This window comes from Cannabis sativa, unplaced genomic scaffold (genome assembly GCF_029168945.1).
Source record: "Cannabis sativa cultivar Pink pepper isolate KNU-18-1 unplaced genomic scaffold, ASM2916894v1 Contig3, whole genome shotgun sequence".
Classification (NCBI taxonomy): Eukaryota; Viridiplantae; Streptophyta; class Magnoliopsida; order Rosales; family Cannabaceae; genus Cannabis; species Cannabis sativa.
The window spans coordinates 78244-96392 of record NW_026870039.1 but is presented as its reverse complement, the minus strand read 5'-3'; the positions used below and the strand labels follow the sequence as shown (position 1 = coordinate 96392).

At 28.5% G+C, this 18149-nt stretch overlaps 1 protein-coding gene and 1 long non-coding RNA gene across 2 annotated transcripts; one reads left to right on the top strand and one right to left on the bottom strand.

Moving 5' to 3' along the window:
* The first annotated feature begins 5479 nt into the window (after positions 1-5479).
* On the top strand, positions 5480-17874 carry LOC133033206 (calmodulin-like protein 11). Its single transcript, XM_061107863.1, has 4 exons — positions 5480-5683; positions 5787-5944; positions 7576-7653; positions 17638-17874. The coding sequence occupies exons 1-4, from the start codon at positions 5614-5616 to the stop codon at positions 17770-17772; spliced, it is 441 nt and encodes a 146-aa protein (XP_060963846.1). The 5' UTR covers positions 5480-5613; the 3' UTR covers positions 17773-17874.
* Positions 9859-12715, bottom strand: LOC115717755 (uncharacterized). Its single transcript, XR_009685546.1, has 2 exons — positions 12498-12715; positions 9859-11087 (listed from the first exon to the last, which is right to left on the bottom strand). It is a non-coding gene; the product is annotated as an uncharacterized LOC115717755 (long non-coding RNA).
* Positions 17875-18149: the final 275 nt, after the last annotated feature.

The following is an 18149-nucleotide window of genomic DNA, read 5'->3' as shown; positions in this document are numbered from 1 at the left end:
TCATCTTAGTCTCATTGCTGTGAAACGTTTAATTCCTGAACATCTTTTGGTGGTTTGCCAAACACCACAAATGCTAATGAATATTTCAAAACTATTTCACACTAGTGAAATCGCTGCAGTTGGACATCTTATGAATGCAATGACAACCATTCAGTATGAGGAATTCAAAAGAAGTGCGAGATTTTATTCTGCATTTTTTAATGTTCAGTCCAAGTTGAAAGATCATAATATTCCTCTTCCTAACTCTTTCATTATTCATCGAGCTCTTCATGCACTTCCTGCCTCTTTCAGCCTTATCAAGACAACCTAAACACTTATAGTAAAATATAAAGTGTTAGTAACCTTATTTCTCAGTATAAAGCTGAAACAAGCAAGCTAACAAAATGAAAAGAATGAGGCTTCTCACTTTGTTTCTCACCTCAAGCCCAACAAAGGATAAAGAAAATATGAAGAGAAACAACCACAACCAGAGGCTAAAAGATTTTAAGAAGATAAGTGAGAAGGAGTCAAAGCTTAAAGTGGCACTTATGTTAGCGATGATGTTATCTATGTTGGCACACTTATTCTTGAATTACAATTTAGTGTTCAGATTATTTTGAACAGTAATTTCTTGATTCCTACTTTTAAAGTAATTCAGTTTCGCTTCCGCTTTTAGTTAAACAAGAATTTCTTTTCATTTTGCAAATGATAATGTTGACATTATGATTGACTCTCGAATTATTGGAAATTGCTTTTATTCTGATGGTCTTTACAAGTTGTCATTGGCTCCTTTAGATTCCTCTTTTAATGTTGTGAATACTGTGGGTAAAAGACCTCATATTAAGGAAACATCCTTATTGTTATGGCACAAAAGATTGGGTCATATTTCCAGAGAAAGGGTTGATCGTTTAATTAAATCTGAAATACTTCCTCCTCTTGATGCTTCTGATTGGGATACTTGTGTTGATTGTACTCGTGGAAAATTGACTAAAACAAGAAAGAAAACTGCAAACCGCAGTCAATCTTTATTGGAAATTATCCACACAGACATCAGTGGTCCTTATTCCACCACGTTGTGCAGAAATAAGTATTTTATCACTTTTATCGATGATTTTTCTCGTTATGGATTCACCTATTTAATTAAAGAAAAATCTGACGCCCTTGATAAACTCAAAATTTTTCGAAATGAGGTTGAGAAACAATTAGGAAGAGTCATCAAAGTTGTTCATTCTGATCGTGGAGGAGAATATTATGGTCGTTATACGTAACTGGACAACACATGGGGCTTTTTGCAGAGTACTTACAAGAAAATGGTATAGTTGCTCAATACACTATGCCTGGTTCACCTGAGCAAAATGGCGTTGCTGAAAGGAGAAATCGCACTCTCATGGATATGGTTAGAAGTATGATGAGTAGAACAAATCTTCCAGAGTTTTTATGGGGTGAAGCACTTATGACTGCAACTTATATTTTAAATCGTGTTCCCGTAAATCATTCCCAAGACCCCTTTTGAGTTGTGGACTGGGCGGAAGCCTAGTCTGAATCATCTTCGTGTATGGGGTTGTCCAGCTGAAGTAAAGATTTATGATCCTAATTTGAAAAAGTTAGATCCGAGAACAAATCGCTGTTATTTCATTGGTTATCCAATGCGCTCAAAAGGCTATCGCTTTTGCTATCCTACTCGTGGTACGCGAATTGTTGAATCTCAGACTGCTAAATTTCTTGAATTTGATGTTGCTAAAAAAAATTCCTTCAACATCTCTTGAAATGGGGGAGTCCTCTAAAGGAATTTGTATTCCTATGTCATTTTCAAGAGATGATAACAGTAGTCTCCATCCTACTCCAGTTGGTAATGCTCCCATTGTTGATGAATATATTGCTCCCGATATCGAAGATGATGAAGGTCCTATTATTGATGAAGGGCCTATTAATGATGAAGCTCCTATTGTTAATGAGAATCCTGTTATTGAAGAAATTCCAGTTGTGGAAGATGTTATTCAAAACAATGATCAACAAAGAGAAGTTATTCCAGAAGTACCTCCTCTAAGAAGATCTCAGAGACAAAAGAAGTCAACAAAGTGTCATGATAATTTTGTTTATCTTGGAGAAGGAGAATATGATATTGATCATTTTGTGGATCCTGTCACTTTTAGTGAAGCACTTAATAGCCCACAATCTTCAAAATGGTTAGCAGCTACGGATGATGAGATCGACTCCATGAAGAAAAATGGTGTATGGGAGCTAGTTTTATTACCTGATGGTTTTAAACCAATAGGTTGTAAGTGGATTTTAAAGGCTAAAAGGGATAAAAAGGGACATATTGAAAGGTTTAAAGCGCGTTTAGTGGCTAAAGGCTTTACTCAAAGAGAAGGTATTGATTACACTGAAACTTTCTCACCTGTTTCCACTAAAGATTCATTCAGAATTATTATGGCCTTAGTTGCGCATTTTGATTTAGAGTTGCATCAAATGGATGTTAAAACTATTGTTCTGAATGGAGAATTGAGTGAGCAAATTTTTTATGTCTCAATCTGAAGGCTTCGAGGAAAATGGAAATGACAATTTGTTTTGCAAATTGAAATGATCCATTTATGGTCTCAAACAGGCATCTCACCAGTAGTACTTGAAGTTTGATAAGGTTGTGACACTGTTGGGTTTCATCGAGAACAAGTTTGACTAGTGTATTTATATGAAGATCAGTGGGAGTCGTTATATTTTTCTTGTTCTTTATGTAGATGACATTTTACTTGCCAGCAGTGATTTGTCACTACTAAATGAGACCAAAAATTTTCTGTCTTCCAATTTTGATATGAAAGATCTTGGAGAGGCATCCTATGTTTTGGGGATTGAGATCCATCGTGACAGGAATCGAAAAGTTCTTGGCTTATCTCAAGAAGCTTACATTAATCGTGTGCTCAAAAGGTTCAACATGGATTTGTGTAAAGCTGGTTCTGTTCCTATTCTGAAAGGGGACAAGTTCACTAAGCAGCAATGTCCTAAGAACGACTTGGAAAGAGGAGCAATGAAGAACATCCCTTATGCAAGTGTAGTAGGGAGTTTGATGTATGCTCAGGTTTGCACTCGACCTGACATAGCTTTCGTAGTCAATGTTCTTGGGAGATATTTATCTGATCCTGGCCTTGATCATTGGGTTGCAGCCAAGAAAGTTTTGAGATATTTGCAAAGAACGAAGAGTTTTATGCTTGTGTATAAGCAGGTTGACAATCTTCGAGTTGTTGGTTATTCAGATTCAGATTTTGGTGGTTGTGTAGATGATTTAAAGTCAACTTCTGGCTATATTTTCACTTTTGTTGGTGCTGCTATTTCTTGAAAAAGTGTTAAATAGACTTTAATCGTATCATCTACTATATATGTTGAATTTGTCGTATGTTATGGTGCATCTTTGCAAGCTTTATGGTTAAAGAATTTGATTTTAGAGATACGACTAGTTGATTCTATTTCCTCTCCTATACTAATCTATTGTGATAATAATATTGTTGTTTTCTTTTCAAAGAATAATGAGATTAGTAGTGCTTCCAAATATAAGGAAATAAAGTATCTCACTATTAAAGACTTGGTCAAGAAAGGAGACATTGTGATAGAATATTGAGAGACCAAGTTGTTGTTTGCAGATCCTCTAACCAAAGGATCAAGTGCCATATTGTTTGATAAACATGTTTTTGATATAGGCATTTTATAATCTTTTGTTCCTTTGGGTTAGTGGGAGTTTCTTGCTTTATCTTTTGAGATTACATTTATATGTAATTTACTTGTTGATGTTATGAACTACTTTGTGGGCCAATAATTTTTATTATTGGATGTTTATGCTTTCAGTTAGGCTTTGTTATATTCTCGAGAATAATTGAATTGAAAGCATGTAGTTCATATCTTGTTGTGATCATTGTATTTTAAGTATATTTACTAAAAGACAATGATATGTTATTGGCTTAATTCTTTAAGCATATTTAGTGACACTTACTTATTTTAAGTGGTGTATGTTTAATTTCACTGGCTTATTTATTAAGCATCACGGTATCAGTGAAATTGAGGACTGATAAGGATATTATGTTATTTTAAATTGATCACATGTTGAACATAATTCCTTACCACACTGCTAGACTTATTGACCATGTCGATTTAATACTTTGGTATTTGTGATTATGAATGTCTTTTGTTGAGCTAAAAACAATATGACTGTCATAGTTCATTATCAAAGGTTAAATTGGAATAGGTATGTTGAGATGCTTTATCGAGAGAACTATCATTTTTTAAAGTGGCCACAAATGTTTTCCTGTTGTTCAACCCATGAGTCGTTTTCAAACAAAATTATTTTGATATATAATATATATGTATTAAAATCAATGTAGCCCAAGTGGGAGAATGTTAGACTTTTTATTTGGGCTTACATTAAGTTTTATTGGTTTTATTAAAACTTGGGTTGATTGGATAGTTCTTTGCTGTGTTAGCCCATGTTGTTGGTGATCAATTGTTAATGGGCTTAGCATCTGTGAGTAAAGTCTAGGTGAAGCAGAAGTGTGGGCTTTTCTAATGATCGAAGCCTTTGATGAGCTGCGCCACCAACTAGGGTTTTGTAGCTAAGTCCCCTCCCTAACTCTATAAATACATATTGTCTCATCACAATTGTATACCTTTTGATAATCAGAGAAAATAAACTGCTTCTGATTTAGAGATCTAGGGAGGAAGACTTAGTTGATAGTATTGCACTATCGAATTGGAGTAACTGTTGTGGATCAATCAGAGATAATTGCTATGGATCAATCAGGTACACATACTCAATTATCATATACTATTATTGTGTTCTATGTTATATACAAATAGATCTTGAGTTAATTGTTAATTTATCTAACAGTAGTTCCATTGCTTTCCGATTCTTGATCATGCATTACGTTAATGTAATTTTTCAAGGAGGGCTCTTCCTCAATATAGTCACAACAACAACTCCCTTTCAAAAAAAGAATAAAAAAGTCACAACAATCATCTTTCATTTCAGTTGGACTTTTTCTATGTAATTAACAAGTAATATACACCTTTCTTTCTGTTGAAGTCACGCATTAAAAAATAAAATAAAATAAAAACATTTATAGAATATGGAGCCTATAGGCTAGCTATATACATTATATATATCTCTACTTAAAACTACAGGTACGTGTTTGTACATGTGTTCATATTACAAAATATGTATAATTTACGTTCCCATCACTAATGTGACCAAAAAAGTGAAAAGTATGTTGAGATTATAATTTACGTGACTTTGATGAAAACATTATATTCATATATTTAGACACACAAAAAAAGAGAACCAAAAGTCAGGGCCATGTTGACATTTTCATAAATAGAATAATACAAAAAGTCATTGAAAACTTTCTTTCTTGCTTTAGAAAAGGTCACAAGACTCCAAATTCTTTACAAGCGTGTTTGACTATTCTCATATATATGTAAATATATAATTCAATAAAAAAACGTTTTTCTGAATATATAATAGCCTCTCACATATATTCTCAAAATTAATCAGTACTTCAATTATTAACTTCATATATCTCTTCGAAACTGGTTTTGTGTATCTTTATTTCTGTTTGGTTCCTGGGAAAATTGTAATTACAATTTATACTTGACATGGCATTGACAGATAACCAAATCGCAGGGTTTCGGGAAGCATTTTCTTTGCTCGACAAGGATTCAGATGGTGCGTGATTTTTTTTTTTTTTTTTGCATTAAGTGTATTATTTCTATATATTTTATTTTGTAAATGTTAAATATTGGTGTTGGATATATAAATATATATTTAGGATTAGTAACAATGGAAGAGCTGGTTGGGATTATAGATTCATTAGATGAACAACCCACAAAAGATGAAATTCGGGACATGATGAATGAGGTGAACTGTGATGAGAATGGTACTATTGATCTTGATGAGTTTTTGAGTATTATGACAAGAAAGACAAAGGTACGTATATAATTATAATGTAATTTCAGTTTTTTTACCCTTAGAATTTAATAATTAATTCATATTTCTACTCAAATTAGTGCAACAGTGGCGGACCTATACCCTCGGGGGTAGAGGGTGCAGCTGCCCCCACTCAACCAAAAAAAATCTTTTAAAAAACTAATACATGTTTTTATATATTTTAACATATTTTATATATATGTTATATTAAATCTGTTTATATAAAGTTTATATAACAGAAATTGTTGCTTTTTAAAATATATATATTACAATTTAAATTTAAACTCACAATACATATTTCTTTATATTTCTTTTATCTTTTAGGTAAATAAATATTTTTTTAACGTTTACAAAAAAAACCTATCTTTCAATAAAATATATGATATTTCTAAAAAGAAAAGTATTAACTAAAATTATAATTAACAATAATTTTAAATATTATTATATATTTTTTTTTATAAATAGCACTTAAATTAAATATTTTTTAATAAAAAATAATATTATTTATTGAATAACATAAAAATAAAACTAATTATATATATACGTGCATTAACCTAATTATAGGATAAGATTATAGTAGGACTAAGCATAAATTCTCTACATGTAGAAAAGCTTTTTCGACTATTGATTTTAGATCATGTGGTCATTAAAATTTAAGGTGTATACTCTTACGATAAGACTTTTATATACAATTAATACTTTATACATATTATAATAATATATAATTATATATTTATTTTAAAAAATAACATAATATTAATAGTTAAAAAAATTTATAAATTTTTAATTTAAATTATTATTACTTTTTTAAAGTTAATTTGTATTATTTATATAGGTATTTATTTTTAAAATATAATTTTACATACGAATTTTACTATTAATTTTTTTATACTAGTAGCTAACTATAACAAAATTGAACACTTAAGTCTTTTTGCCACTAATTGGTTTAAACACATAGTTCTACTATAATTATATTTTAAATTAATTTTTTTTATATATTTTTTTATCAAGAAAAATAATAATTTCTATTAATCAAACCGAGTCAATTAAATCCAAAATGAGATTCTCTTTCAAAATAGAAACTCACAACTCTTTTACATTTTTAAGAACAATTTTATCTATGTTAGACAACTTTTTTTTTTGTACAAGTTTGTCTACTCTACTATCTATAAAACTCGGATTCATACACAAATTTTAGTTAAGTCAAATGCCATAAATTGTTCTGCTAACACATTCTTATGAACATAATATAATTTGTATGACGCATTATATTCTAATATATATCATTTTTATGTATTTTTTAACATATTTATTTCTTTTTCAAATAAAAAAAAAAACTTAAAATAACAAAGCTCATTAAAATAACAAAAAAAAAATCCATTATATACATACGTACACCATATATATATAGCAACCCTCTTTCTAGCTTTTTTTTTTTTTGAAAATTTTTTTTTAATCAAAAAAAAAAAAATCACATGTGTATGTACACACTACCATACTATGTAATCTCTTTTTGACTTTAATTTTATTGGCCAAAACAATTATCTCATACCATGAGGTACAAACTAAGGATCCTACAATAAAATTACCTAAAGCAAAATATAATAATATGATTTGATTATATATCACAGGAAAATTTTGCGGACGAGCTTAAAGAGGCCTTCAAAGTATTTGACAGGAATCAAGATGGATATATTTCTGCCAACGAGGTATCTTTATGTATGAATGAGTTTTTCCTTTATTTATTTTTTGATATGTGATAGATTATAATACAAGAATAATTACTATTATTAGGAAAAAGAACAAAAGAAAAAACGAGAATAAATACTTAGGGGTGTTTTTTGTCGAATCTTTTTAAATTTATCCATACTCGATTATTTAATTATATATTAGATATTCAATTTTGTTATTCAATCTCATCAAATTAATTTCAATCATTTGATCGATCGATTAGATTAGATCAATTTTATTGATTGTATCTATTTCATGTATATTTATTACATTTTTAGACTAAGTATTTGTTAGCTCGGATTGAATCCATCTAATTTTTTAAATCTAATATTTATTGGATTTGATTGGATCAATCCAATCCAAAACAAAGTAAAAATTTAATCTTAATTTTCATATATTCAGATATTTTAAGTATAACAATATAAAATTTAATTACTCATCCAAATTAAATGAAAGGCTAATTAGGATTTTTGCCCCCTGAACTTTGACATGTACCAAATCATGCCCCCTGAACTTTTAAGGCCATTGAAAATGCCCCTGAACTATTGAGATTGTTGGATTTAAGGACTTTTGTCTAATTTTATTCAATTTTACTATTTCAATGATTGTTTATGTACTAAACTATGTTCCCAAGACTTTGATATCTACCAAATCATGCCCTTCGAACTTTGACATGCACTAAATTATTCCCCCTGAACTTTCATCCATGTTAGACTTTTTTACTAAAATTAGAAAAAAGTCCTTAAATCCAACAATCTCAATAGTTCAGGGGGCATTTTCAATGACCTTAAAAGTTCAAGGGGCATGATTTGGTACATGTCAAAGTTCAGGGGGTAAAAATCCTAATTAGCCTAAATAAAAATACTAATGAGTTCGATTGGATATTGGATGTATTGGATTCGGACATCCCATCCAATATCCGATCTGATCTAATTGGATATTCAAAAATCATATCCGACATAATTACATTTGGATATTCAATATTTGACGATCAAATGTAATTAGATTAGATCGATTTATGCGCCCCTGATTAATGCCATCAACACACAAATTATTATACTAACAATATATATATATATTTACGTATTTAACTAGGTATTCAAGAAAACTAATTAATATTTCATAAAAAAAAAACTAATAAGTATTTTTGTTCCTTATATTACCATACTATTGCCTCTTAAAATTACAATTTATTAAAAATGTCTCTGAATTTTTACATTTATATGAAAAATTAGTATTTATTAAGTTTTGTTTCATTTTTCTATTTAAATGTTAGATATGTGTCATTATAAATTGGAAAATTTACATGGTATACTAACTATTTTGTTATTTTTTTACAAAAATACTGTCAGACGGTATTTTTTACTTTTTTACTGTGTTTTTTTATAAGTTTCATATTGCAGTATACTGTGTTAAGTTTTCACTGGTGCTCTACTAGTATTTTTTAGTTATTCTACTGTTGTTTTGAGTTGTTCTGCTTTGTGTTTTACTCAGTATTTTTGAAAACTTTTCCGTGTGACAGTATTTTTGTAAAAGTTAACCCAAATTCCAGTATTTTTGTAAGTTTCCCTTATAAATTCGTATTTTTATTTCTCGAACAGAAATTTCACCACTACCTAGTCATACTCCTAAAAAAAATTCAAGATTCGTTAAAATTAATTCAAATATTAAAAGATAAGAAAAAAAAGTTTTGAATGACTAAAAGAATAAAAAAAATACCAAAATTTCAAAATTGATTAAGAAAATTTAATAAATTATTTTTTATTTAAAATTCATTTAGACAAGGAAAAAAAAAAGCTATACTAAAATTAAATTTCATGGGAAAAAGCTTGAATATGTTTTATCTTAAAAAAAATTAAGTTTGTTTAAGTAAACATATATAATGAGTTGTTTTTTTTTTAATTTTTTTTAAATAATTTTATATTTTTATAATATTTTTAAGATACTGTAAATATAATTAAACTTGAATCTTTATATTTTCTTGTGATGAAATCATAGTTTGTTTAAAAAATCTATTAGTTTTTTAATAATTCTTTTTGTTGATTTTTTAAGATATGTGTTTGTGAATATAATTGTAATGCCTTAAACTTAGGCACACCACAGTGTCATACTGTTGTTGTGCTAATCCTGATAACAAGAGTCTAATAAGCCAATTGTATTTAAAATATAAAAGACTAAATAACTAAAAATAAACTTGTTTCATAAACTTTAAACCAAAATGTTTACAATGTTCGGGATACTGTAATTTTTTTTACAAAAACTAGAAAAGTCTCTCTAAGCAAAACCAAGAAACAAAAATAACAGTAGAAATTTTTTGAAATCATGCTCGGGGGGCCTAATTAAGACCATACAAGGCTCTTTTTAGCTTGCAAACCTCTCCTTACTTATGAGGCACACCAAGAGGAGGAACCATGTAGACCTCTTCATGTAAGTCACCATTCAGAAAGACATTCTTAACATCTATTTGAGATATAGTCTATTGATCCATTGCTATAAGAGTGCGAATAATAGTCATTTTTGCAACAGGAGAAAAAGTTTTCTCAAAGTCTATATCATACTGTTGTGAAAAATCATTAGCCACTAATCGAGCCTTGTACTGTTCAATAGACCCATCAAACTTGGTCTTGATTTTATACACCCAGCGAGAACCAATAGCATGTTTACTAGGAGACAAAAGTACCAAATCCCAAGTATGAGTCTTTTGCAAAGCATAGAGTTCCTTATTCATAGCACGCTGCCAAAGAGGGTTAATAACTGCCTCTCTATAGGACAAAGGCTCAGAAAAGACAATGAATAGATACCAAAAACAAAGTAAAAGAAGCAGAATAAGAAGAGTATGTAAAATTTGGTTGGTCAGTAGAGCTTACGAATGTATTAAGGATAGCGACGAGGAGGATCCACAATCTTAAGATGATCTGGAATAATTACAGGAGGAGGGGGGAGCGTTTTCAAGTTGTGAAGTACCAGTATCTAATGGAGAAGCAATTTCAAGTTGCAAAGTGCTAGTATCTAATTTTTTTTTTATGAATCAAAAATTGTATTAGCACAAAAAACAGTTTGCATACACCCAAATAGCACCCAATAAGGGCCTAAAATAATCAACTTTACATTTTTACAGCTATATCTTTTAGTTACATTTTATTTACAGTGTTTGAAACCACCTACTGTCTTCATCCGAAACTTTTTTAGGCCAAAACATCTCAATTATGAGCTTCAAATCCGATTTTAGCTATTTGATCATGGTGACATGGTTATGCTCTTCTTTTTTCCAGAATAGCTTGTTTCTCAGCAACCAAATGTTGTAGACAAGGCTGCAACTGTGTAAACCAGCTTCCTGAATTTGCTAACTTTGGCTTTCCCAAGCCATTTGATAATATGTGATTGTCCTCCAACCTAACTAGATTTTTGAAACCTATCAAAAGGACGCATGCGAGAGTAATGAAGAGGAAAAGGAACTGTAGAATTAGTGGATGATTCAGACTCAAACTCAAAGAATGGGTCAATGTGAATAAGATCTGATTTTGTCAAATTATGAGAATTACTAAGAATAGAAAAGGATAATTGCCAACCTATATTCCACATGTGAGTTAAATGAAACGTGGGGATTGTCCACGTTTCATGAGCAGTCATATTTGAATCAATCCTAAAAAGAATCGCTAACCTATATTCTTATAAATAGGGGCAAATTCGTGGAGAAAAAGAAAGAGCATTTTGGAGATTGAATGATTATTCAAAATCAGATATTGTATTATGTACTCTAAAAATATCGCTAATAATAAGTACTTATAGAGTATGTAGATTTTAACTACAAAACCACGTAAAAATATTTGAAGTTATTTTATCATTTATTATTTATTAATTTCTGTAAATGATGTATTACTAAAAGGCTATTTATTTTTTATTAACCAAAATCTTTATAGGATTATGACTACGATGACCGCTACTTTAACGAGGTCGTCTATCACTAAGAATTTTTCCACTTAGTTTGGAATCCCAGTAAGAAAAGTGAATCTTATACTTATAGTTACCATTGGGTGCCTATATGCGATATAATTAGGGATGAGCATTTGTTAGAGTTATTACTCTTAGTTGTTTATATGTGAGCATAATTTATTTGATAATCTCAATCACATAACATATTCTTAAATAATTAGAACTTATAATTTGGATATAATGATAGAGCTTTTCACAAATTTTCTAATGGTGTAAAAAACATTCAAATTTGACATTATAATTATAAAAATTTATGGCCAAAATACAAAACTACGAAAACTAATAATTAGGAGTCAACATCGACTCACCAATTTCTAGGGATAGCGAAGCTCAAAAATTTTATTTTTAAGGCCACAAAACTCAACAATTTGACACCACCCTACCCAAATTAGATTCTAACATCCTAACACGATGAAATATCAAGTTTTCAACATAAAATTATCATTTAAATAAAGAGATTAATTCAATTAATCAATTTCTACTATTGTTAGAGTTTTACCTAAACTTAAGCTTTTAAAGACTAGTAATTATGACACTAACAATTTAGTTCAAAGAATCTAACCCAAGTCAAATTACACAAGCAAAAATTCATCTTATGAACTCAATTTAGTTTAAAGAGTTATACCACTCAGCTTGTTTCATAAATTTAGGGTTCAAACCAAGACAAAAATTTTAGCAAACAATATTGCAAGAGATGAGTTCTAGAATCTTATACACTTAAAAAAGTAAATTTAGTTAATCATAAAGCATATTAATCAAATAATCAAATTTTACAAATGAACTCATAAATCAAAGACATACAAAATGAAAAGCTTAACAAAATACTCACCTCCACTCAAGGAAATTATAGATAAAATTAGAAGCTCCTCCTTAAAAATTATGTCCCAAAACTTGAAGGTTTGTTATTTGAAAGAAAAGAATAAATGGAGGAGATGAGGATGAGGACCAAAAGGTGGAGAAAATATATGATATATTCAAGGAATATTATTTAGGCTGTGTTGATAAGTAACAATGTAATTATTACGAGGGTAGTAAATAAATAATATAGTAGTACATTCTATTTAAAATAAATAAACAATATAGTAGTACATCTTATTTAAAATTTAATGTGTTTGGATATAAGATAGTAATTAATTATGAATTTTTAATATCTTATTTAGTAAAATAGTTAGTTACACGTAAAATAATATTTTTTTTTTTTTTAGTAATTACACAGTGTAATTATACTTAATTCATTTAGGGGTATGAGAATTAGAAAGTGTAATTGAAACCTCTAAATTTTTACTAATTATACAATTATAGTATAATTACGTGGTTAGAAAAAACACAAAACTATATGGGATGAATTGAGGAATATCTCTTTTTTGTATCTATTAATCAAAAACACATTTATATTATATTTCATTAAAATATACTCACTTTTGTGGGTAAGTTACCCAATATATTATTATTCTCCACTTAAATCTAGCACATAATTTATATTAATCTAAGGGATATAATATGGACATCATCTATAAAAGTAGATATATTTTTTTAAAAATAAAAATAAATAAAATAAAATGAATATCTAATATAATTTTCACAAACTATGGTGCCGTTTGGTAACACTTTTGTTTTTTAATTTTTTAATCACAAAATGAAAGTAAAATTTTTGTTTTTAAAAATTTTATTTTTGAAAAACAAAACTGCGTTTTGTAACCACTTTTGTTTTTCAATTATAAAAACAGAAAACAAAAGTGTGTTTTGTAAAGTTCATTTTCATTTTTATTTTTTGCTTTTTTTTAAGTCGGGTCTAAGTCCGGGGTCGGGGTCGGGTTCGGGTTCGGGTTCGGGTTCAGGTCAGAATGCGGGTTCAGCACCATGGCCGTGGGGAGAGGATTTGGGTCCGGGTCTAATCGAAATCTAAAATATTGATTAAGAAAAAAAAATTGATTAAAAAAATATTGAAAGTAATTTTTTTTGCTTTTAAAATTTTGATTTCTAATTAAAAAATTTAAAAGTGAAAACAGTTTTATAGAATATGTTTTTAAAAAATATTTTCACTTTTTTAATTTTAAAAACAAAAAATTGACTAAAAAAGTGTTACCAAATGCCACCAATAAAATTATTTTCAATTACACTAAATTACTTTCACTTTCCAAATGCACCATTAATGAATATAATAAAAAGGATTTATATCATGTTTAATAAATCATCTACTCTAAAAGACTGAAAAGCCGCAACAATACAAAATACCTTAATTATATTTGAAGGATAAGAAAGTAATTACATATTTAGTAGCAATTATTCATACATAACACTTATCACATATATTTCATCAAAAAAAAAATACACTTATCACATATATCATTTGTAACCCAATAATGGGACCCCAAACACTTTACCCTACTAACTTAATAATAATTACCAACAATACAATAGAAAGAATACACTATATAATAACATAATGCATTAACATAAAATGTAATAAAATTATTATTTTACCCTTAACAAAGCCAAATTATAAAAACACCATAAATAGAGATTTAAATTCAAATATTCACATCTTTATATATTAAAAGTGCCTATCTAACGGCATTTTTTAGTTTAACAGAATATACTTTAAAAATAAAAGAATATTCTATTAAATTTAACGATAGGTTTGATCCTTCCGTTAACTTTCAAAAATATATAAATAATTAAACCCAAAAAATTAAACAATCTTTTTTTAAACGTTTAAACCCAATAGTTAAACCTTAATATTAATATTGTTACACGATTAGCTTAACAGGCTTACACGATTTTTTTTTTAAACCCAAAAAATTAAACAATCTTTAAACATTTAAAGCCAATAATTAAACCCAAAAAATATTGATATTAATATTGTTACACGATTAGCTTAACAGATTAGGCGTACACGATTTTTTTTTTAACCCAAAAAATTAAACAATCTTTTTTTAAACGTTTAAACTCAATAATTAAACCCAAAAAATTAAACAATCTACCCACCCTAAATAACAATCATCAATATAAAATTTAAACTCTATACAAAAAAAATCATTTATAACCGTTAACATTCAAAAATATATAAATAATTAAACCTAAAAAATTAAACAATCTTACGTTTAAACCCAATAATTAAACCCAAAAAATATTAATATTAATATTGTTACACTTAAGCTTACACGATTTTTTTTTTTTTTAAACCCAAAAAATTAAACAATCTTTATTTAAACATTTAAACCCAATAATTAAACCCAAAAAAATTAAACAATCTCTTTTTAAAATTAAAAAAAATAACTACACCGATACCCACCCTAAATAACAATCATCAATATAAAATTTAAACTCTATACAAAAAAATCGTTTATAACATAAAACATTTGAATAACAATGTGTATATTATAGGTTTATATACACAATTATGACATTCTTAACAATTAGTTTTATAAAACATATCGTTTTTAACATAATTTACAATTAGTCACTAAATTCTTAAACAAAAACTACAAGAACTTAAAATAAAACTAATATTTACGTGGCTTGCCACGTAACTCTATCTAGTATAATAACACATGTCATATTATATAATAATATGGTCTCATATTGATACTTAAACAAATTAATTAGGGGTTAGTAATTCTCATATAGACTTTAAGATATTACAATATAAAGCTTGAATATAATTTTTTAAGAATAATCTAGGTCAGTTTAAGTAAACTAATTTTTTTTTTTTACTTTAATTAATTTTTTTTATTAATTTTAAGATTTTTATCAAATTTTTAAGATTTTTTTATTAGTTTTTACAAATTAAAAGAAAATTTTAATTTTTCTAATAAAAAAGGAAAAAATTTTGTGTTGGTCAAAATTCAGGGGGTAAAATACTATTAACGGTAAAAAAAGAATAATTATATATTTGTTATATTTCGAGATAAATTTTAACAAGAACTATATGTAAAGCGGCACAATCTAGTAGTGCCAAAAATTAAAGAGGTAAAAATACTTGTTATTCTTGAGAAAATGTGAGAAGCCGATTAAAAAATAAAAGGATCTATTATATCATTTTATTGTGGTATCGAATCAGGGTCGTTTCTAGGCATAGGTAGGTTAGGCCCGTGCTTAGGACCCACTCATTTTAAAGGCCCAAATAAAAAATATATTTTAAAAAATATACATATATTTTTTTTAATAATTTTTAAAAATACAATAAGGACTCAAAAATTTGTTTTTACCTATAATCCATTTCAACTCAAGATCGATCCTATATCAATTTAATGTATGATTGTTATTGGCGCAAATCTAATTATTCTATTTTTCATTTAAGATGGGAAAAAATTCCTTTTGGAATCCACTTCCCAAGTTTTCTCAAGAGATTTAGGCTTTGTTTTGTCATAATAATTATTATTATTTGTTGAACAATAATTATTATTTTTTAAATATATATAAGTACCAACTTTTTTAAAAATAAATGTGTAAATGGCGGCAAAATCCTCAATACTTTCGTTTTAGTTTCATTAAACCCCCACAACCTAAATTTCTGCGGGTAAACCCCCAATACTCGGGTTCTGTTAGCAATTTAACATTTCCGTCCAAATTTAGCTGTTAACTGCCAGGTTTGATTGTCCACGTGGACACAATATACACGTGGCACAATTTTATTGGTCCACCTAAAAAATTATTTAAAAAAAAAAATAAAAACAAAAACTAATTTAAAATTAAAAAAAAATTATAAATAAAAAATTAAATATATTTTTTTTTTCCTTTCTTTCTTTTTCTTTTTCTTTTTCTTTCTTTTTTTTCTTTTCTTTCTTGCAAACAGTCTTTCTCGATCCCCCTCTCTCTCAGCACTCGATCCCCACCTCTCTCAATCTCAGCCATCAGTCTCGCTCTATCACTCTGCCCAGACCACCGCCCACACCACAACCACCCTTACTCCGCCCAGACCACCCTTCCTCCACCCAGACCACCACATCTGCCCACCACAACCGAACTGCCCACACCACCAAAACCACATCTACTCACCAAAACCATCACCGAAACCTCCTTTTCAGATCCAAATAAAAATCGACATCCAGATCTAAACACATCAAAGAGACTTCAGATTAAAGAGAAATAAAATCGCAACTAACGGAGAAAGAAAATCGCAAGGGCGAGAGAGAGGGCTTACTGAACACGAGGCTCGTGAGGTGTGGGGCTCGTGAGATCGGAGATCTGTCGATCTCCTCCTTAGTGTCAGGCGAGGCTCGTGAGGGTGGAGAACTGTGGTGGCCGCCCAAGGGGGTTTTGAAAACCCTAGATTGAAAACGAGAAAGAGAGAGGAGATCGAGAGAGAGTGATGTAGAGAGAGAGGGTTTGTTTCAGACTAAAGAAAAAGAAAAAAACAGAAAAAAAAAACAGAGAGGAGATCGAGAGAGAGGAAATCGAGAGAGAGTGATGTAGAGAGAGAGAGGATTTGTTTCAGATGAAAGAAAAAGAAAAAAAAAGAAAAAAAAAGAAAGAAAAAGAAAAAGAAAGAAAGGAAAAAAAAGAAAGAAAAAAAAATTATTTAATTTTTTATTTATAATTTTTTTTTAATTTTAAATTAGTTTTTTTAATTTTTTTATTTTTTTTAAATAATTTTTTAGGTGGACCAATAAAATTGTGCCACGTGGACAATCTAACCTGGCAGTTAACGGAAGTGTTAAATTGCTAACAGAACCCGAGTATTGAGGGTTTACCCGCAGAAATTTAGGTTGTGGGGGTTTAATGAAACTAAAACGAAAGTATTGAGGGTTTTACCGCCATTTACCTAAAATAAATTGCTACTCTCTTTTATTATTATTATTTTAATATATATAAGTACAACTCTTTTAAATAACTGGTCATCTCTTTTTTTATTATTATTAAAAATTAATTAAGTAACTCTAACAATTATAAATTAAGTTAATAATTAAATTTACTTCAATTTCAATCTCAAACAATTTTAACACTATTATTGATAAATTGTGCAGTTAAGACAAGTAATGATAAACTTGGGAGAAAGATTAACAGACGAAGAAGCTGAACAAATGATAAGAGAGGCTGATATTGATGGCGATGGTCAAGTGAATTATGATGAATTTGCAAGAATTATGATGCTTAACTGATAAATTACTGCAAATAATAACTAATTTAAACAATTTCCCACCTTTGCACATGCTTTATTATATAAACATTTTGAATGGAATAAAATTTAGAGCTAACTTTCTATTTTTAATTTTTCAAACTGGATGTTGGTATTCTATTTTTTTTTTTTTTTGAAGTGTTGGCTATCGATAATAAAAAAAATAGTTAATTAAGATTTTTATTCTCAAAATTTTGACATGTATTAATTCATGCTCTTAAACTTTTTAGACTAAAAAAGACTTAATTTTAATTTTAATCTTATTATAATCAATAAAGTTCATAAATCATATTTTGACTATCAATCACTTGGTTCACATAATGTTTATTTACATGATTATGTGCTTAATATATAAATCTT